The sequence below is a fragment of the Ranitomeya imitator genome, chromosome 3 (assembly GCF_032444005.1).
Source record: "Ranitomeya imitator isolate aRanImi1 chromosome 3, aRanImi1.pri, whole genome shotgun sequence".
NCBI classification, from domain to species: domain Eukaryota; kingdom Metazoa; phylum Chordata; class Amphibia; order Anura; family Dendrobatidae; genus Ranitomeya; species Ranitomeya imitator.
The window spans coordinates 119,927,907-119,950,589 of record NC_091284.1 but is presented as its reverse complement, the minus strand read 5'-3'; the positions used below and the strand labels follow the sequence as shown (position 1 = coordinate 119,950,589).

Here is a 22,683-nt window from a genome sequence, read left to right as displayed (position 1 = left end):
TCTTCTGCTCCCTGGATCACTAGTCTCAGACTGCTGCCACCTGCCCTCTGCTCTGCAATGTATAGTAGGAAGATCAGGGACAGTCACTGTGTCAGGGTGATGAAGTGCAACACAAAGCAGCAGACATAATGCTCCATGCACAGGGAGACACACTGCTGCTGCTGCTGGGTGATTTCCTGCCCCTGGACTGAGGGAGGAAGCTTTCAGCAAGACAGCACAGGTCGGCAGTGATCACAGCCTGTACTGTAATACTAAGTAGAGGCTGCGATCACTGCTAGTGCTTCAGATACTTACCCCGAACCCTCGCTCCCAGCAGCTTCTCCTCAACATCTTCTGTCATGGTAGCCCACAGCAAACAAAATGGCCGCGATCTCCTCTCACAGCTGTGAGGTAGCAGCTCAGTGGGCGTGCCCAAGTCACAGCTGAGAGGCAGGAGGAGCGGCATCAATGAAAGAGATGCGGTCGGGTCCGACTGTTGGCTCCTATGTTCATGGCTGCCGTAAGTGAGGAGTGCAAGTGTCGTTCCCAGACACACACACCCCCACTAGTCAAAATGGCAGCCCCCAGTGGCACACACAAATGTCAATAAATAAAAAACTATTAAAGTAGTTAATTTAATTTTGTATTAAAAATAATTGATTGTATAATCAATAATTATTAATACAAATATTAAAATCACGGCACTTTCCCTTTAAGTGTAAAAGAAGCAGCTACTACTGTATATACCATAATTTGCAAAATAAACAATTTAGCCCAATAAAAATAAATTTAAACAGATTTATTTAACAGGTAAAACTGGATACAAGTTGGTTACAAAGGATAAATACTACTGTTTCCAAAGAGATGATGTTGCCTACTAGTCCTTTCATAACAAATTCCATGAGCTGGATCAAGATGACCCCTTGCAGGATTCAGGAGCTACCTCTTCTTTCAGTCAGCACTTTTTATTTGGGTATGGAACCCTTGGTAATGGGCTTATCTTCTGGGCTATAGAATTGTTCCTCTCTCTTTTTTTCAGAACCCGGTTTTGGGTTGCGAACATAGCCAGTGAATAGGGACAGGCCAGTAGTGTCATCAAACAAGAAATATAAAAATGGACGATTGATGCTAAAAGTAGAAAATGAACGAGTCATGACTGAGGTTGTGGCAGCAGCAGCCTCAACGCCTTCCTCATTCAGCAGCAACGTGGACTGATGTTCAACACTGGATACACGCAATGGTTCTTCAGAAATTCCGCTCAAATCAGGATGAGTAAACAGCTGTCCAAGTCCTAAATTAAAGAATAGATATGTAATAAAACACACCGTATAGAATGCGGAGATAGCCAAGAGTGCAATTACACTGCATGAGTATCATCAGTAAATGTCCCTTGGAACACTTGTTTCCCTATAATCGTGCCGTGTAATCAGGCTGCTAGTCACTGAAAGAAAACGGATGTTTATCAGGTACAATGATCTTTTAGCCTGCGTACAAAAAAAAAATCATCATTCTTGACAGCACATTATGATGTGTAAACAGGAAATGTGCTGCAGAGAACAGCAGCAACCAATGCTCTCAGACTAATCAATTACTAATTGTTCTAATGTCCATGGAAAGTGCGGTCTGCTTTTCTAAGCAGACTGTTAAACGACAGCCAATCGGCAGTTGTATGCAGCCACAGATCATGTGGTGTAAACCCTGTGCAGTATTTCTCTGCAGCTTGACAGGTCTGGAAAGATACTATTTACAACCTGATATACTCTTACCTATAAATTATTTTAACTTTGATGAGTATTTTTCTTAGTCTTAATTAAAATAAATGTTCTAAGATTTGCTTCTGTTATCTACGTAAGAGAATTTTACAAGGATAGTAAATGGATGATGAGGTGGCAAAGTTTTTTTTTACTGTATATACTCGAGTATAAGCCGAGATTTTCAGCCCACATTTTTGGGCTGAAAGTGACCCTCTCGGCTTATACTCGAGTCATTGTTGGGGGGGGTTGTTTTCGGCGGGGAAGCAGCGCGTTGACATACTCACCTGCTCCTGGCGCTGTCCCTGCATGTCCCATGGTCTCAGGGCAGCTCTTCCTGTGTTCAGCGGTCACATGGTACCGCTCATTAAAGTAATGAATATGGACGCATATTCATTACTGTAATGAGCGGTACGTGACCGCTGAACACAGGAAGATGCCGCCGACTCCCGGAGACCATCTGACAGTGAGATGCTGCCAGGGACCACGCCAGGAACAGGTGAGTATATTGGGGGAGGTGAGCATTGCGCAATAGTCACCTTCCTCGTTCCTCCGCTGCGCACCGCTCTGTCTTCCATCCTCTGCACTTACTGTTCAGGTCAGAGGGCGCGATGACGCGATTAGTGTGCGCGCCAACCTCTGCCTGAACAGTCAGTGCAGAGGATGGAAGACAGAGCAGAGCGCAACGGTGGAATGAGGAAGGTGACTATCACAAGTGCCGGGGGCCTGAGCAAAGAGAGGTGAGTATGTGATATTTTAATTTTAATCGCAGCAACAGCATATGGGGCAAATGTATGGAGCATCGTATGGGGCCACAATGTATGGAGCATCGTATGGGGCCACAATGTATGGAGCATCTCATGGGGCCATAATGTGTGGAGCATCTTATGGGGCCATAATGTGTGGAGCATCTTATGGGGCCATAATGTGTGGAGCATCTTATGGGGCCATAATGTGTGGAGCATCTTATGGGGCCATAATGTGTGGAGCATCTTATGGGGCCATAATGTGTGGAGCATCTTATGGGGCCATAATGTGTGGAGCATCTTATGGGGCCATAATGTGTGGAGCATCTTATGGGGCCATAATGTGTGGAGCATCTTATGGGGCCATAATGTGTGAAGCATCTCATGGGGCATAATGTGTGGAGCATCCTATGGGGTATAATGTCTGGAGCATCTTATGGGGCCATTATGTATGGAGCATCTTATGGGGCATAATGTGTGGAGTATCTCATGGGGCATAATGTGTGGAGCATCTCATGGGGCATAACGTGTGGAGCATCTTATGGGGCCATCAACCATTATGCAGCATTGTCTGGGGCAAATGTTTCTATGGAGCATCATTAACCTTTGTGCAGCATTATATGGGGCATATTTTCATATGGAGCATTATATGGGGCGTATTTTGTATGGAGCATCTTCTGGGGCCCATCATGAACTGTACGGAGCATTTTATTGGGTTCCTGATTCAATATGGATATTCAAAAACACTTAACCTACTGATGTCTCAATTAATTTTACTTTTATTGGTATCTATTTTTATTTTTGACATTTACCAGTAGCTGCTGCATTTTCCACCCTAGTTTTATACTCGAGTCAATAGGTTTTCCCAGTTTTTTGTGGCAAAATTAGGGGGGGTCGGCTTATACTCAAGTATATACGGTATATATATATATAGCCCAGAACTTGAAATAAGTAAATCATAAGTTCAGAGTAAGACTACGAGGGAAAATCATAGGTTGACATTTAGAGAGTTCAAACTAAAACTGCATCTGAGGTAGAACAGTTATCTGTTTTGGTTAAAAAAAATAAAAATCTAAAAATAATAAATCTTAAAATTATCAATATTACCGTAATTCGAGCTTAAATACAAAATAGGAAAAAAGGAAAATAGGCCAAAGCAAAAGTTTGGGCATCATTGGAGATATTTTCTCAGATAACTTGAACTAAGGTTTCACTCTGAAAATGAAAATAGTGTAGGCCCACAAAGCAGGAAGAGGCTGTAAGTAGAGCACAAAGTGTTTTCAATTTGCCCTTTCCTCAGTTCAAAAATGTAATTAAGAAGTTGTAGTTAACAGGAACAGTGGAGATCAAGATAAGGTCTACAAGACCAAGCTAAATTTCAGTGAAAGATACAAATAAAATTGCTGGAGAGGCAAATCAGAACCCCCATTTGACTGACAAAAGACCTTAAGAAAGATTTAGCAGACTCAAATTGTGGTACATTGTTCTACTGTTGAGAGACACCTGCACACACATGACCTTCATGGAAGAGTCATCAGAAGAAAACCTCTTCTCCACATTGAACCATGCACTCGTGGTCCTGTGATACTCTGGTGGTGAACACTGTGAAAATCCTTTTTCCCCTCTCTCATGTTGGCATACAGGTAGGACTAGTTTAACCATCTATCACCTGCCCATGCTCATATTAATAGGTTAAAAAGTCCCAGGAGGTGACAGATTCCTTTATCGAGAACCGATCATCAGGATCAGGCATGATAAACTAAATATATGGGTATAAAGTTGCCGTTCTGCTAATTTAATAGGTGCCTTCATTGTACAAATATGCAGCTTGCTTATTCTTTATTCACCAATAGAAGAAGCTGTTCGTGCATTGGGGCAGGCCAATGTTTTGGGTAGGGTCTTGATCTCTGCTATGGCCCCTCAGTTGCCTCTGGTGTAAGGATCTACACACTGTTTAAAATTCTGTTAGGCAAATAAAAATGATAAACTCCGGCACTCTAGAATGTTTACAGTTAATTTTGAAAAAATTAACAAGATTATTATAGTCAGTGGACCCCCCAAAAAAGGAGTAATACAGACACGTGTAGATCAACATTTTGGCGTAATAGCCTTTTTCAAGAAATGTCTGTTTCTGTAAAGACAGGACAGAATCATTATAGCCTCATTATAAATAGTGATGAGCGAATATACTCATTACTCGAGATTTCCCGAGCACGCTTGGGTGACCTCGGAGTATTTTTTAGTGCTCGGAGATTTAGTTTCCATCGCCGCAGCTGAATGATTTACATCTGTTAGCCAGCATAAGTACATGTGGGGGTTGCCTGGTAGCTAGGGAATCCCCACATGTAATCAAGCTGGCTAAGAGATGTAAATCATTCAGCTGATGTGAGGAAAACTAAATCTCCGAGCACTAAAAAAATACTCGGAGGTCACCCGAGCATGCTCGGGAAATCTCGAGTAATGAGTATATTCACTCATCACTAATTATAAACTGTAAACATTCTAGAGTGCCTGAGTTTATCATTTTTATTACCTTATCCTGTCTCCAGAGCACCTACATAAAAGAGCGCAGTGAGCACCCCTCTCTACCTTTATTGTTCTAATTGGTAAGGCATGATCTATATACACCCACACACACACATCCAAATCCACACTATAAAACTTTGCATAGTGAGGAACTATGATGTCCATATACACTGATGAGCAAAAAGCTAACAATGTTTTGAACTTTTCGGCTTCATATCTCACCATCCACTACTGCTTCGAACATGAGACTAACATCATTTTATTGACAATCATCTTGGCCAGCTAATACATAAATTTGACTTGTAACTATGAAGCATATGATTAGTTATGCATATTCTTGTCATGGTCACAGCATTGATAGTGCTTTGCTCCTAAAAATCTAAATTTTAAATGTATTATTTTGTAAAACCACTTTTGGCTTTTAACACTGCCTGAATCCTTCTGGGCATGTTCTCGATCAGAATCAAATATGTCTCGAGTGAAATGTGACCCATGTCTCTTCTGCACGTTCCCAAAATTGGTGCATACTGGTCGATGAATTTGGGTATATATACAGTTTTTTTTCTTCAAAAATGTAAGATTGGGTTAAGGCTGGTGACTGTGGGGGCCAACCTAACACCTCTACTTTATGGTCATTGAACCATTTCTTCGCCAATCTCGATGTATGCTTCGTATGCTGAGAAAAATAGTTAAACCCTTGTTAAAGGGTTGATTGTGACTTGTAGGATCGCTACTTCCAACAGGTGGCGCTATAGAGTTTAAGTCCTCTTTTTCTCAGAAAATTTGCATATTATATTTCCCAGGGGAGCATTGCCCGGCGAATAAGCCTCCTTACCTTGACAAGCCAGAGATGGTATGTCACTCTCCACATATAACTCAGCATTGAGACCACCTTCGATCCTGGTCAAGTGTGAATCAACTCCATATCATCAGGCTTCCTCCTCCGAACTTGACAATTCCCCCAATTCCTCGATCCATTAGCCCCTTGCTCCCCCCTTTATTTCTCCCAGACTCATTTGTACCCATCAGAGCCTAGTCTATTGACTTTCATCTCATCGCTCCAAATCACTTATTTCTAATCTTCTACTGTCCACTTTTCGTCCTCTTTTGAACTCAAACTCAAGCAAACGCTTATTATGAAGATATTGAAGTCGAGAATTCACCACCTTTTTTTAATCCACTATTCCAGACTTGTGTAATGTGCATTGCACGGTGATTTCATTGGATGACTGTGATCTCACTATTATGAAGCATGCAAACCACCTCCACTGCCTTGCTGTCCTGCCAGAACTGATGGACCTTATGAAGAGCAGATTTGTTGACTAATATTTTGCCTAGACATCCACCTCTTGGCTTTTGAATGGACGACTGACTTCATTTTGCATTCTTCCAACTGTCATGACACTCAACTAATGCAGTTTGGCAGTTTTCTTGACCAAGAGACCACTATCGATGAGCTGGATGATTCAGTTTCTCTTTTCTTGGGAAATCTTTTTCATGGCTGATACTCAATTCGAACCAATGACCTTTCGCTTGGGAATCAACGGAATTTTGTGGTATTCAAAAAGAAAAATAATAACAATGCAGTAACACGACAAGATCTGCATAACTAATCATATCCTAAATAGCTGCAAGTCAAATTTAAGCAGGAGATAGCTGAGATAATTGAATAGAAATAGATGGTAGTCTCACGTTCGAAGTAGTTGCAGATGGTGAGATACGGAGCCTGAAATTCAAACATTCAAAACTTTCTTACCCTTTTGCTCCTCAGTGTATTAGAATGGACAGCACAGTGGCTCAGTGGTTAACTTGATTTGTAGCACTGGGGTCCTGGGTTCAAATTCCACAAAACACATCATCTGCATGGAGTTTGTATGTATGTTCTCCCCTTGTTTTACGTGGTAGTAAAGTTAGATTGTGATCCCCATTGGAGACAGCGATAATGAATGTAAAGCTCTGTGGAATATGATGGTGCTATATATGAAAAGCATAATAAAATATTAAACAGCATACCCACTACTTATTTTCTCAAGTGATAGGTCCACTAGAAATAAGCACTCTATGGTTGGCTTTACCATGTCATTGATAATACATCATATCTGTTAAAGTTAATCTTACCAAGGTTCGATAGAACATGACTAAGTTCCAGTTTAAAATCCAGATTTAGTTTGGGTACTTTTAAGGCGGTTGGTTTCTCCTTATGGAATCTTTTATATAGTTCAGTTCTGTTCAGGTTATTCAATATTTTTGAAAGATTCCAGCTCATCTGGAGAGGCATAACGATAACTAAACTTGTGTTTCCTTTAAAAGGTAATCTGGCCACCTTGTAGGAAAAAAAGGAGTAGAATATCCATTGGCTACAACCTTTATTGGTACATAGTTCAATACGGTTTCTAAATAATTTACTAGACAGAATTTTTTTTTTTTTAAAAGTGTAACAGACAATAGTAGTACTTATGTCTGTTAACATTTTCAAAGAACTGTATATTATAATGTAATATATTACAATAGCAACAAACAATAGGAAAAATATTGTACAAAAAAGCAGCGATTAGTGATTATTGAGCACTAAAATGCTCGAATCGAGCAGGTCGGATGCTCGGACGGACTCGACTCCAGTAACCAGTATAATAGAAGTCAATGGGAACGCGAGCATTTTTCTGGAAGACTAACAGGAGGGCTGGTGTGGGGGAGGTGCCAGGAAATGTTGAGAACCATCTTGTCAGAGTATTATGTAACTTTTTGAAATAACAATAAAAAAAAAAAAAATTAAATGGATTTTGCAGGAAAAAAAAATGTAAGGAAACATCCTTTCCATTATAATCGATTTCCCCATTGCCTATGACTAGAGATGGGCGAACCCAAACAGTAAAGTTCGGCTTCCATATTGAACACCTACTGTTCAGGCACAGACAGGAAGTCCGCGTTACTGTTTGGGTTGCCCCCCCGGGTCTTTGTCGCACTGTCATGTGCATGACAGCATGGCAAAATCTGCTTCTGATCTTGTTGGTTTAGCCACTGCACCGTGAGGCTTTTTCTCACTATGCGAGCAGTGATCTCACCGAGATACCCGCAGTTCAGGGGCCCGGCTGGGAATGCAGCCTCAGTGTCCTGTGGTAACCTCGATGGCATCACTGATGCTGCAACGACAGCAGCTCATTCTCCCAATGGTATTCAACCTGGAGAGTTGAATCTTAGCACCGTCCAGGTTGAAAACTGATTTTTCCCAGACATGAATTATGAAATGGTACAAAACAATGGACAGGTGAAGGATATGGTTGTTTATTATTTTTGTTTTTTTTCACAGGCGACGAGGGCTTCAATGGTGTTGCTGCTTTACTGCTTCCAGCTTGCCATCGATATGGATGACAATTCGGAGATGGAGTATGAGGATGAGGAGGAGGATGGGGTGCAGGAACTGGTGTAGGAGATGGATGAAAACCCTGACGGAACCTGGGCCCGCAATCCTTGACGTTGGTAGCACATGTGCTGTCCCAAGGGCCGATGCTGTTCAGGCCTTCACTAGGTTCACTGTTGTGAATTCTGCTCTTGGGCTCCCTTCGGTTGTTATGAGTGGTAGTGCTGCTGTCTTTGGATCGCAGCATTTATCAGGTGTGTCCACTTGTTGCAATTTGGACTGGGCTATTTAGTCTTGCTTGATTCTTTAGTCAGTGCCAGTTGTCCATTGTTTTTGGAGGATTCACATCCCTACCTGGTCTCTCCTGTTTTGCTGTTCGTTTCAACAAAGATAAGTTCTGGCTTTGTTTTTGCTGTCCACAAGCTGTGGGCCTTATACTTCAGTGCATTTTCTTGTTTTGTCTTGTCCAGCTTGGTCTGTGTAAGGATTTTTGCAGCCAAGCTGTTTCTCTTGAGATGCAGATATACCCTCCATGTCTTTAGTCAGATGTGGAGATTTGTATTTTCTGTGGTGGATATTTTCTAGTGTTTTAATACTGACCGCATAGTACTCTGTCCTATTCTTTCTTTTTAGCTAGAATGGCCTCCTTTGCTAAATCCTGATTTCAGTCTGCGTATGTCATTTCCCTCTCCTCTCACAGTCAATATTTGTGGGGGCTGTCTATCCTTTGGGGATTTTCTCTGAGGCAAGATAGTTTTCCCATTTCTATCTTTAAGGGAAGTTAGTCCTTAGGCTGTGTCGAGGTGTCTAGGGAGTGTTAGGTACATCCCACGGCTACTTCTAGTTGCGGTGCTAAGTTCAGGGTCTGCGGTCAGTACAGGTACCACCTTCTCCAGAGTACGTCTCATGCTGCTCCTAGGCCACCAGATTATAACAGTTCACCCAGTATGCAGTCAGGGCACGGGTGACGTTATGGGACACGTGCTCGCTTAAGGTGTGGACGCAAACTGGGAAAATTAGTGGTGGTTGGAGACCGAGTACCAAGGGACAGCTGCCGCCATGAGGTTGCGGAAAGCCTCAATGTCAACAAGCCTAAATGGCAACATTTGCAGGGCAAACAGTCTGCAAATGTGTTCTTTTATTGTTTAGGCCTGTGGGTGGGTGGCTGGGTATTTATGCTTGCGTTCCAAGGCATGGAGTAGGGATAGCTGAAGGCGTTCCACACATGCATCATTGACAAGGAATTGGCAAGTATGTAGCATTGGAGAAGAGGCAGTGGTGTCACTCCCAAACACCTATAGCAACCCTCCTTGAACACAGTGTGCGTCTTAAATAAGACTCCATGATGTGAAGCGGACGGCCAATTACAGTAATACCCGTTGCCAACATGGCAACAGCATTACCATGCATGGTGGGCAATCCCTGCATGTTCATTGCTTTTCTAACAGGCAAGTGCATGTAATGCACATTAAGTAGTACAGGTGGGATCAAATAATAAATAATACTTAAAAAGGAACCAGTCATGTCCACAAATGCTTTTACACTGTGTTCCAAATTATTATGCAAATTGGATTTTAGTGTCATAAAGATTTAATTGTTTTGTTTTTCAAATAAACTCATGGATGGTATTGTGTCTCAGGGCTCAATGGATCCTCTGAAATCAATCTTAAACACATGTGATAATTAGTTTTACAGGTGATTCTAATTAAAGGAAAACTACTTAAAATGATGTTCCATATTATTAAGCAGGCCACAGGTTTCAAGCAATATGGGAAATAAAAAGGATCTCTCTGCTGCTGAAAAGCATTAAATAGTGCAATGCCTTGGACAAGGTATGAAAACATTAGATATTTCACGAAAACTTAAGAGTGATCATCATACTGTGAAGAGATTTGTGACAAACAGAGCACAGACAGAGTTCATGCAGATAAAGGCATAATGAGGAAGGTTTCTGCCAGACAAATTCATTGGATTAAGAGAGCAGCTGCCAAAATACCATTACAAAGCAGCAAAGTTATTTGAAGCTGCTGGTGCCTCTGGAGTCCCTCGAACCTCAAGGTGTAGGATCCTTCAAAGGCTTGCTGTGGTGCATAAACCTACTATTCGGCCACCCCTAAACAGTGTTCCCAAGCAGAAACTGTTGCAGTGGGCCCAGACATACATGAAGACTAATTTCCAAACAGTCTTGTTTACTGATGAGTGTCAAGCAACCCTGGATGGTCCAGATGGATGGAGTAGTGGATGGTTGGTGGATTGCCACCATGTACCAACAAGGCTGTGACGTCAGTAAAGAGGTGGAGTCGTCATGTTTTGGGCCAGAATCATGGGGAAACAGCTGCTAGGGCCCTTTAAGGTTCCTGAAGGTGTGAAAATGACCTCTGCAAAGTATACAGAGTTTCTGACTGACAACTTTCTTCCATAGTATAAAAAGCAGAAACGTGCCTTCAGGAGCAAAATCATCTTCATGCATGACAATGCACCATCTCATGCTGCAAGGAATATCATAGTCATTGGCTGCTATGGGCATAAAAGGAGATAAACTCAGTGTGGCCACCATCTTCCCCAGACCTCAACCCTACAGAGAACCTATGGAGTATCTATCATCAAGCAAAAGATCTATGAGGGTGGGAGGCAGTTCACATCAAAACAGCAGCTCTGGAGGCTATTCTGACTTCATGCAAAGAAATACAAGCAGAAACTCTCCAAAAACTTACAAGTTCAATGGATGCAAGAATTGTGAAGGTGATATCAAAGAAGGGCTCCTATGTTAACATGTAACTTGGCCTGTTAGGATGTTTTGGAGTTAAATAGCTTTTTTGTTCAGTGAATGTGACCTCCTAATGCTGAAAATTCCACAAATGAGCATTTTCAGTTCTTTAAAACATATCAAATGTTTAGAAATTCTACTGTGCCTAATAATTTGGAACAGTGCATTTTGATTTTTTTATTCATTTTGGAGATTATACTGTTCTCATTGGGAGGTTTCTTTAATAAAATCGATGTATACTCTAATGGGTGATGACTTTTATTAGACTGACTGTCAATTGCACCGACCATTTAGAAAAATCTGAGAAAAATATAATTTGCATAATAATTTTGAAAACTGTGTAAAGGGAATCAGTCACCAGTTTTTTTGCTACCTCATCAGAGAGTAGCATGATGTAGGTAAAAGACGCCGATTCCAGCAATATACCACTTAGTTTACTGGATGCAGCAGTTGGGACACAGTTCTTAGAAGTAGCATGAAGCAGAGCTGAGAAAGCTGCCCCTACTCACACGATAGCTCTCTATGTACTGTACATTGTCTATTGACAGTAAGCAGATAATCAGAGGAGGGGTCGTGGTCAGGCTTAACAATTGCATGAGACCTAGTCCCAGCAATGCTAATCGCCTGATGATTAGTGATGGGCGAACCTGTGGATGTTCAAGTCCAGCAGATCATTTAAAAAAAATAAATAGCAGCCTGCAGCTGCATCTATCAGATGTGCCTATTCTGGCACTTTGCCCTGCTCTTCTCACTTGCCCTGGTGCGGTGGCCAGTAGGGCTATAGGTTTGGTGTTGATATCAGCCATTTTATGTCTGCTGACACCAAGCCCAGGGGTAAGTAATGGAGAGGAGTCTTGCCTGCTTGATCTTGTCTGCTCTGGTTTTGAAAAAAATAATAGGAGACCCCACTTCAATTTTTTATTGCGCAGACACCAGCTGATGAATACTATCATCAGTCTCGCCCACTGACTGCCATCAGCGAGAGCAGATGTAGGATGATGTGAGTAGTACTCATCAGCTGATGCCCATGACCAATGGTAACCATTTTACCGCCGGTTACAACTGATGGCTCACACGCTATCATCTGACAGCATGGGAAACACTGACCGGCGGTAACGATCTTACCGCCAATCAGAGCCGCTATATCTCGCATTGTCACACGGATGACAGCATGGGAAGCAGCCAATCTTCAGGGTGCCGAATCCAAACAGTAACAAACTTCCTGGGGAAGTCTGTGCATGGACACTAGATGTTCGGTACGGAACCCGAAATTTACCATTCGCCCATCACTACTGCTGATAGCGCTGGTATACAGTGATTTAGATGCCAACAATGTGTGAATGGCTTTATATGGTGTTGATTAAGAATATGACTTTGGTTTTGCCAAATCGGCTCTAGTTTCTGAGAAAATAGTTAATTACAGTAGAATTCTGGCTTCAAACGGTCACTTTTATAGCATTGTAAGCCTACAAATTGAAATACAAAATAATTACCGTATATGGGATATTTCATTACCAAAACACGGTTAGTGAGTCAAAGACAGACCAAAAGCCATTAACCCAAAATCTGAAAATTAATAGCATTTGGGGTTACGACAGGTTCCCTTCAATGGTAAAAATAATATTAAGGATCCCTCGATTCAAGTACCACAGGTCTAATGACAAATTACCAACTTGATAGATCCCAGTGATGATGTAGTAACTACAATACAGGCAAAGTTAACTGATGCTACAGTTGTGTGAAAAAGTGAATTACAGTAGGGCAATATCACTGTGTATTACCAAATCTTATTTATACATTGGCACCAAAATGATTTCCCAGAAAATGGAAAAAAAACAAACAAACTATGATCATAATTTCTGCACTTACCTGGCTTTCCAGTCTATCACTCGTAAAATAACTAAGAGGATACTTATTTGATTGCATCATATCCACAAAAACGGTCTCGTCATCACTTATGCTAAATGCATCAGATATAGTATTAGCAGGGTCAAATCTATTTCTCCAAATTCCTGCACAAATAGAGAACAATGTGCTACATTACAAGTACCAATCTTCTTGACTCATTTCTCGTCATAGAAAAAAATTAAAAACCACCATCCTTTTGGTAGTAGGACAAGAGCTTACAATTCAAACTCTTTGAAATAGACCTCATTGGACATATGGGGCAGAGAGTAAATTACATGTAATTAGGAAGGGAGGGGGGGAAACCTCATTAAAAACACTCACCCACATAGGAAACATGGCCTGTTTTAGTTATCAGAGGGGATGTAACTTGTGTTAATAAAAGGCAAATATCACATTTTGGTCCTTGTCAGTCCTTGGAGGTGCAGCCTACTGTGGGTCCTGTGTTTTGTTTCTGGAGTACCTCCCTTCATAAATCTGAAGCCATTGCAGGGATGTCAGCTTTAAGAATTTTCTTTTGCTTATTACTCTTATTTTATTTAATTGTATATGCTGTATGGTTTTATACCCTTTGCAAAGTCTTTTGTATATTTTTTTTATATGAATGTTACCTATCTTTCTGGATTAAGTATAAAATGTAATAGTTCCCTGATAAACCCCAATATTCCGGTCATTGGAATCTGAGGTGTATATACCATATGCTCAGTGTATCCCAATAACCGGCCTAGTACTGGAAGCAGCTGCGGTCTCATCCATCTCTCCTCAGAGAGGGATGGGGGACTGCAAATCATAAAGTGAGGTGTATAGGGGACTGCAAATCATAAAGTGAGGTGGGAGGGGAACTGCAAATCATGAAGTGAATGGGAATGGTGGACTGCAAATGATGAATTGAGGGTGAGGGACAGCAATTGAATTTAGGTGGGGGGAGCAAATGATTAATTGAAGGTGGGGGTGGGGAGAGCAAATAATTATGAATTTGGATAATGGGGGGAGTAAATGATGTATTGAATGTGGGGGAGAACAGTTGTAATGAATAGAGCGTCGGAGAGAGCAAAGACATGACAATGAATTGGGGCAGAAGGGGCATGTAAATATGAATCGGGAGAGTGGGAGGTACATAGTGGGGGGCGTTGAAGATGCAGTGACTGGTAGGGTTGAGCGAAACGGATCGTTCATTTTCAAAAGTCGCCGACTTTTGGCAAAGTCGGGTTTCATGAAACCCGACCCGATCCCTGTGTGGGGTCGGCCATGCGGTACGCGACTTTCGGGCCAAAGTTGCGTTTCGTATGACGCGCTTGGCGCCATTTTTTCAGCCAATGAAGGAGCGTGGGCAGAGTGATGATATAGGTCTTAGGGGCGTGGACGCCTATCGTCATCTTGTCGCTTGTGCGCTGCAGCGATTTGAAATGTGTAACACAAGCTTTTCTGTTAGAGAGAGAGAGAGAGAGAGAGAGAGAGAGAATAAAAAAATTCCCATTGACTTTGCATTGGGTTTCGTGTTTCGGTCGATCCCCGACTTTTCGCCATAATCGGCCGATTTCACTTGACTTTAGAGATAGTCGGGTTTCGCGAAACCTGACTCGATCCTAAAAAAGTAAAAGTCGCTCAACCCTAGTGACTGGTAATGAATTGGGGGAAGTACAGGTGCTATTTAATTATTTATTAGGTGGGAAAAGTGGCTATGTATAGCTAGAAGGGGCTCAGTGGTGGATTATAATTTATATTTGGAATGGTGGGTTACATAATAACTAATTATATATTGATGGTGGGGGCACGTCTGTAATCAGCTGTGTTGGGTAGGAGAAAGGGAAAAAGTGAGGAATGTGCTCTTGAAGCGGGGTTCTAGGTAACTATGTGTTATTTTATGCAGAGACGAGTCCTGGCTGGAAGAAATGATGGCGGACTGCAATGCATGAAAAAGAAAAGCAAAGAAGAAGGACTTCACAGCTAGACACGTCACTGGTGAGTCAGTGTGTTACCTGTACACTAACATGATACACGGTATACTATATACAGAGCTCCTGTGTCTAATGTTATTGGTGATCCCTGTATTACTTGTACATTATACACTATATACAGAGCTCCTGTGTACAATGTCACTGTTGATCACTGTACCGTGTATGTGGAATTAACCCCTTACGAACCTGTAACGCCACGTAGGCGTCATGAAAGTCGGTGCCAATCCGACCCAAGACGCCAATCTGGCATCATGGCAGGATCGCGTTCCTGCAGATCGGGAAAAAGGGTTAACTAAAATTTCACCTGACCTGCAGGAACAGGGGGGAGTGGTACTTCAGCCCAGGCTTTGCCCCCACATGGCTACGATTGCTTTGATTGGCTGTTTCACTTTCCACTGTTTAGGCACATCAGGGGGTCTCCAATCACGACATGGCACCACTATTGATTCCAGCCAATCTTGCATTCAAAAAGTCAAATGGTGCTTCCTCTCTTCCGAGCCCCCGACTTGCTCCCAAACAGTGATTTACCCAAACAGATGGGGCATAAGCGTACTCAGGAAAAATTGTACAACAATTTTGGGGGTCCAATTTCTCCTGTTACCCTTGGAAAAAAAAAATGGGGGCTAAATTTTTTTTGTGGGGAAAATGGGTATTATACCTACTGATAATTCGGATTCCAGGAGTCCATCCTGACAGCACGCTGGAGGACGTCCTCCTCCTCCTTGCAGGGACAGGAAAAACACCACGAGAGGTTAAAAGGTCCCACTCCGCCCCCTTTCCTTTAGTGTTTTGACAAGTACCACACCATGGATAGATATACTTTGAAATCTTTATTAACCAAACATATTACAGCATATGAAATAGTATACATAGGGGGGGGGGGGGGGGAAGTAACGGTGCTGTCAGGATGGACTCCTGGAAACCGAATTATCGGTAGGTATAATACCCATTTTCCAGGACGTCCCCCTGACAGCACGCTGGAGAATACCAAGGAAAACCTCCTTTATGGTGGGACAACTGCTTGGAGAACTTTTCTCCCAAATGATGTTTGCTGTGCTGCTAATGCATCAAGTTTATAATGCTTACAGAATGTGTTTACCCTGGCACAAGTTGCGGCCTTGCAAATCTGATCTAGGGACGCCCCTGCTCGTTCAGCCCATGATGCTGGAACAGCCCTAGTAAAATGCGCTTTAACTCCTATTGGGCTATTTATCCCCTCTGATGAGTAGGCTTTTGAAATTATAGTCGTGATCCATATAGCTATTGAAGCTTTGGAAGCTTTTTTACCTTTATTCTTACCCCCAAACAGAATAAAAAGATTAGAATCCTTCCTCCAGGAGCTAGTGGCCTCTAGATAGTTTAATACTGCCCGTCTGACATCAAGGGAGTGTAACGCCTGCTCTTTTTCATTTTTTCATTAGAAGGGTTCTCACAAAAGGAAGGTAAAATTATCTCCTGGTTTCGATTTTTTACTGAGGCTATTTTAGGGATAAATGCTGGATCTAATCTTAGTATTATATGGTCCTCTCGGACCTGAAGGTATGGATCCTTAATTGATAGAGCCTGAATTTCCCCTATGCGTTTAGCTGTTGTAATCGCTACTAAAAAGGCCGTCTTCCAGGTACGTATTGAAATAGGCATGTCCTCGTCAAGAGTATAAGGATTTTTACATAGAGCCCTGAGGACCAGATTTAGGTCCCATGTAGGAGCTAGCTGTCTTAAGGTAGGACGTAATCTCTGGATGGCCTTCACAAATCTAATTATCCAGGGGTGGGAGGCCAATGGATAATCCAAGAAAGTACTGAGGGCCGAGATCTGAACTTTAAGAATACTCGGCCTAAGCCCCAAGTTAAAGCCAGATTGTAGAAAATTCAAAACTCTAGGAACATCCAAGGCTCTCGGTATTACGGCCGACCTGCCACTCTCCATACCAAATTTCTTCCAGATTTTGTGGTAAATGGCTGCAGTCACAGGTTTCCTACTAGCCTGGATGGTTGTAATTACTTCATCAGAAAGACCTCTGGCTTTCAAGATGTCACTCTCAGGATCCATGCTAATAGATGTAATCTCTCCAGGTCTTGGTGTAATACCGGCCGTTGATGAATGAGGTCCTTCCATAACGGGAGTTTGATAGGGTTTTCCATTGTCATGGCTCCCAACAATGGGAACCAGCTTCTCTTTGGCCAAAATGGTACAATTGTCAGTACTGTTGCCTGGTCTTCTTGAATTTTCCTGAGCACTACTGGAATAAGTGCTATTGGGGGAAAGGCATAAGACAGAGGTTCGTTCCATGTTTGACTTAAGGCGTCGACCGCTTCTGGCATGTCTGAAGGGTTGATGGAATAAAATCTGGGCACCTTCGAATTTTTTTCTTGTGGCGAACAAATCTATCCCGGGAGTTCCCCAACGGTGGCATAGTATTTGAAAAATTTCCTGATTTAATTCCCATTCTGTTGGACAAACCTTTCTTCTGCTCAGGTAGTCGGCTAGAATATTTTGAGATCCTTCTAGATGCACTGCTGTTATTGACAGGACCATGTTTTCTGACCAAGCAAATACTCTTTGCGCTAGATCTTGAAGAGCCTTGTGTCTGGAACCTCCTTGGTGTCTCAAAAAAGATACTGCTGTCACATTGTCTGATAAGATTTTTACGTGTCTGTTCTTTAGACGGGAACGGTTTCTTCTGAGAGCTTCCCAGATTCCGTAGAGTTCTCTGTAGTTTGATGACATATGACTGATCTCTTCGGGCCACTTGCCCTGAAAGAATCTTCCTTCCAAGTGTGCTCCCCATCCCCACGGACTTGCGTCCGTGGTGATTACCACACAAGGGGTTGAGATCCAAGGAACACCCATTCTTAGGTTGCAGTCTTGAGTCCACCATCGTAGAGACCTTCTTACATTTGTTTATAGTTGTAGCTTTCTGTCCAGTGATGAACAATAACGATCCCATACCGTGAGGACTTGTTCTTGTAATGGCCTTGAGTGAGCCTGAGCCCATCTGACACAAGGGATGCAAGCCGTCATCTTCCCCAAAATTTTCATGGCTGATCTTATAGTAACTGGACTCTTTAGGAACTCTAAAATCATCTTTATCGAGATCCTTTTGTCTTTTGGCAAAAAGGATTGTCTGGTTGTAGAATCCAAGAGTACTCCCAGGAATATTTTTCGGGATTCGGGCCTTAGACCATCCTAGATGTTCCAAAACTGCTATGACCCGATCTCTGCCAAAGAATTCTGGACCTCCTCCCGGATTAGACTCCTCATCTCAGATAACATAGTAGATTGTTCATCTCTGACAATCTTAGTAATACAAGAGCTGCAGAGAGCTTTCTTGTATGCTTCTGGAAGCTTCACATTACATATGGAGCACCTCTTAGACATTGACGATACCTTGCTGCCAGGCTTTTTTGTCAGAGGGAGGGGTGTCTGAGTGGCCTCCTTATCCTAAATATAAGAATAGGAACTGCTCAGTGTGTGTGTGAGAGTATGTGTGTAACTCTGCGCACTATGCACTTACCCCTGCCTCCTCACTTCTGGCCTCCATATCTTCTGTTGAGAGATACACAGGATAAATGTGTAATCTCTTTAATCAAATAAAGGATATAGCAGCTTCTGCTGCACTCACCCTTAGTTTCCGGCATCTGTAACAGCTAAGTGCTTGGCTAGCACGGACTGTCCACAATAGTACCGTGTCCTGCAGCCGAGATACCCCCAAGGTATTCAAATTTAGCGCCTTCTCCTTCCCTCACACAGCGGAATGCTGGGAGGAATATTTGCGGCAACTCCGGGTCTGCCCCTTTAAAAAAATGCGCACTTCCGCGTTCCACGAGGTGGAACGCACGCAGAGATGCCGCCCACCCCGGATATGACGTCACCTTACCCTGAGATGTCACCGGAAGCGCTTTAGGTATAAGATTTCTTACTTCCGCGTTCCCCCCTGTGGAACGCACGCTGAGCCTGCTGCTGCCGCCGGACCTCTCCATGTGGCGCCTCTTGCTCACCTGGCGCCTGAGCAGAGAGCCCCCCCATCGGGAGGAAGCGGTTCTACCCAGGAGCTCATCCGCTCGACTGGTCTCTGAGCAGAGGGACTCCCCACCGGGAAGTTTCTGCCTCCGGCTATTATTGCGGGGGAAGGATATTGGCCCAGCCGCACGATCCCCCCCGAGCCCTCCGGACTGGTAAGCTTCTGCGCTGTGCTGCACTGCTCTGCTCTCTCGTGTGTCCCTCCATGCAGGGACAGGAAAATCACTAAAGGAAAGGGGTGGAGTGGGACCTTTTAACCTCTCGTGTTGTTTTTCCTGTTCCTGCAAGGAGGAGGACGACGTCCTCCAGCGTGCTGTCAGGGGGATGTCCTGGAAAAAAATGATTTTTTTTTTCACGGCTCTGCGTTATAAAATTCTGTGAAGCACTAGGGGGTTCAAAGTGCTCACCACACATCTAAATAAATTCCTTGGGGGGGTCTAGTTTCCAAAATGGGGTCACTTGTGGTGAGTTTCTACTGTTTAGGTACATCAGGGGCTCTTCAATCGTAACATGACACCCGCAGACCATTCCATCAAAGTCTGCATTTCAAAACATCACTACTTCCCTTCAGAGCTCTGCCATGCGCCCAAACAGTGGTTTACCCCAACATATGGGGTATCAGCGTACTCAGGACAAACTGAACAACAACTTTTGGGGTCCAATTTCTCCTGTTACCCTTTTGAAAATAAAAAATTGCGGGTTAAAAAATAATTTTTGAGGAAAGAAAAATGATTTTTTATTTTCATGGCCCTGCGATATAAACTTCTGTGAAGCACTTGGGGGTTCATAGTGCTCACCACACATCTAGATAAGTTCCTTGGGGGGGTCTAGTTTCCAAAATGGTGTAACTTGTGGGGGAGTTCAAATGTTGAGGCACGCAGGGGCTCTCCAAACGCGACATGATAACCGCTAACGATTGGAGCTAATTTTTCATTCAAAAAGTCAAATGGTGCTCCTTCCCTTCCGAGCCTTGCCGTGTGCCCAAACAGTGGTTTTCCCCCATATGTGAGGTATTGGTGTACTCAGGAGAAATTGCCCAACAAATTTTAGGATCCATTTTATCCTGTTACCCATGTGAAAACAAAAACATTGAGGCTAAAAGAATTTTTTTTGTGAAAAAAAAGTACTTTTTCATTTTTACGGATCAATTTGTGAGGCACCTGGGGGTTGAAAGTGCTCACTATGCATATTGATAAGTTCCTTGGGGGGTCTAGTTTCCAAAATGGGGTCACTTGTCGGGGAGCTCCAATATTTAGGCACACAGGGGCTCTCCAAACACGACATGGTGTCCACTAAAGATTGGAGCCAATTTTTGCGAGCCATGTCGTGCGCCCAAACAGTAATTCCCCCCCACATATGGGGTATCAGCGTACTCAGGACAAATTGTACAACAACTTTCAGGGTCCAGTTTCTCCTTTTACCCTTGTGAAAATAAAAAAAATGTTGCTAAAAGTTCATTTTTGTGACTAAGTTAAATGTTCATTTTTTCCTTCCATGTTGCTTCTGCTGAAGGGTTAATAAACTTCTTGAATGTGGTTTTGAACACCTTGAGGGGTGCAGTTTTTAGAATGGTGTCACTTTTGGGTATTTTCAGCCATATAGACCCCTCAAACTGACTTCAAATGTTAGGTGGTCCCTAAAAAAAGGTTTTGTAAATTTTGTTGTAAAAATTAGAAATTGTTGGTCAAATTTTAACCCTTATAACTTCCTAGCAAAAAAAAAATTGTTTCCACAATTGTGCTGATGTAATGTAGACATATGGGAAATGTTATTTCTTAACTATTTTATGTCACATAACTCTCTGGTTTAACAGAATAAAAATTTTAAATTTGAAAATTGCAAAATTTTCAAAATTTTCGCCAAATTTCCGTTTTTTTTCACAAGTAAATACAAAAATTATCGACCTAAATTTACCACTAACATGAAGCTCAATATGTCACGAAAAACAATCTCATTCCCTTAAAGGAAAATACATAAAAATATATGTAAAAGAGTATTGGATATTTAAAGAAATGTTTAATAGGTTAAAGTAGAGTAGAGCCCATCCAAAAGAGTCTGCCTTGTCGTGGTGGTGGCTTAAAAAAAATCTTTTGGCCACAACAAAAGCTGCTGGCCATGTATGTGATATGGTGCTTGATGGGAACTGTTAATATCTGATTGGTGTGGACATGGTGCAGAAGTTACGTTTTTCCAAGAGTGGGCGGTAGGACTGTGGAAGGTTTGAGGGGTGGAGGTGGAGCTGGGGTGGAGCCAGGGTGGAGTCTCAAGGGGGCCTGAAAATTTTGCCAGTATAGGGCCCTGAAATTTCTAGTAGCAGCCCCACAGTTTTAGATGTCCACCACATCCCTCAAATTCTCTAGCTGAAATACCTTTGTCCCTCTGCACTCAGAGCTGCAGCAGCATTTTTTTTTCAACACGTCTTTATGAGTTGTGCACACCACAACCAAAATAGATGAGCATGGTTCCACCCGAAGATATTCGCTATTACCATCATTTTATCTTGATTTACCTTGTAGACATATGCTGCTGGCCAGATGTGGTCCATGGAGCAGCCTGTGCATAAACAATACCTCTTCACAGAGAACCTGTATGACTTACTTGTTCAGTACAGGGGTGTTATAGTAATGTCTTTTCTTTTTGCATTGTTCAAATAGAAGCTACATAGAGCCAAACAAACCTATAGACATACTGTTGAAGGAAAGTATGTTACCTTTGAAATGTATAGCATTGAGGAGCATTAAGACAATATCTGCTGGGATGCTGGAAAGAAAGTTTGTGATTTTTCCTCTGGTGGCATCCTTAACCCACTTGTTTATCACCTCCACATTCTGCTGCATATTCGGCTTGAGGTTCACAGGCTTTGTTCCATATAGCCTCCCAGATCTCTTCAGAAAGTTTTTTTTTATATGAAAATCTGAAGGTAAAGAAAAAAAAAAAATCACTATGCAAAACTCTGTCAAAAATAATATTAATCACTGACTTGCAGACAAATTTTGTAAAAATCCAATCAATTATGGATGAAAGCGAGTTCATCACAAGACCCCATGTCTGTTTTCTAATGAATTCCAGGCTCACTTGGTCACTGAAGCTCCAAAGGAGAGTTGTTGGATAGAAAAATAATTTAATTGTCCATTATCCCTCTCCTCTTCTAAACTTTTTTCATCCAGATATTGTTCACGCATTATCTTAGGCTGCCATCTAGCCCTCTACTATAACATTTTGAGGCAAGAAATACAAAATGTTAAAAACTATGGCAGGACTGATACTTCGCTAATCTTTAGTTCTATATGCATGCTATGCTATGCGAAGTTTGTTCGTATAGTGAGCAGAATTTGAGGACTTTTTTAAGTGTTTTGAATAAAAATGGAAACTTTAAAAGGGGTCAGGGGTCCTCAGCCTTTCTTACCTTGACAGCCATGTTCGGTTCTGCTGGATGTGGGTCGCAACCATCAGAGGTTTAATGGCAGACAAAGCTTACCCACAGAAATAACACCAAGACTGTGTACCACTGTGACCCCTGCTCTGGATAAGCCATAATTGATTTATGTGGGTCCACTGTAACTCCCTATCAATTTCCAGAGCAGGGTATTTGTGAGCGCTGTTCTCCCCTGGCCACAAGCCCATCAGGAGAAGATGAACAGACCACTGGACTATCAAAGTCACCCTAGAA

General features: G+C 42.4%; 1 protein-coding gene across 2 annotated transcripts in view; it reads right to left on the bottom strand.

Annotated features, from left to right (window-relative positions):
• Window positions 1-763: 763 nt before the first annotated feature.
• Window positions 764-22,683, bottom strand: part of SERPINF2 (serpin family F member 2) — a 49,121-nt gene continuing 27,201 nt past the window's right edge. For both annotated transcript variants that reach the window (XM_069761356.1, XM_069761357.1), the window contains exons 5-8: window positions 21,724-21,927; window positions 12,997-13,139; window positions 7,121-7,325; window positions 764-1,270 (exon numbers count right to left, since the gene is read on the bottom strand). In XM_069761356.1, the coding sequence (XP_069617457.1) occupies window positions 945-1,270; window positions 7,121-7,325; window positions 12,997-13,139; window positions 21,724-21,927 (878 nt within the window). In that variant the 3' untranslated portion in view covers window positions 764-944. The remainder of the gene's footprint in view (window positions 1,271-7,120; window positions 7,326-12,996; window positions 13,140-21,723; window positions 21,928-22,683) is intronic.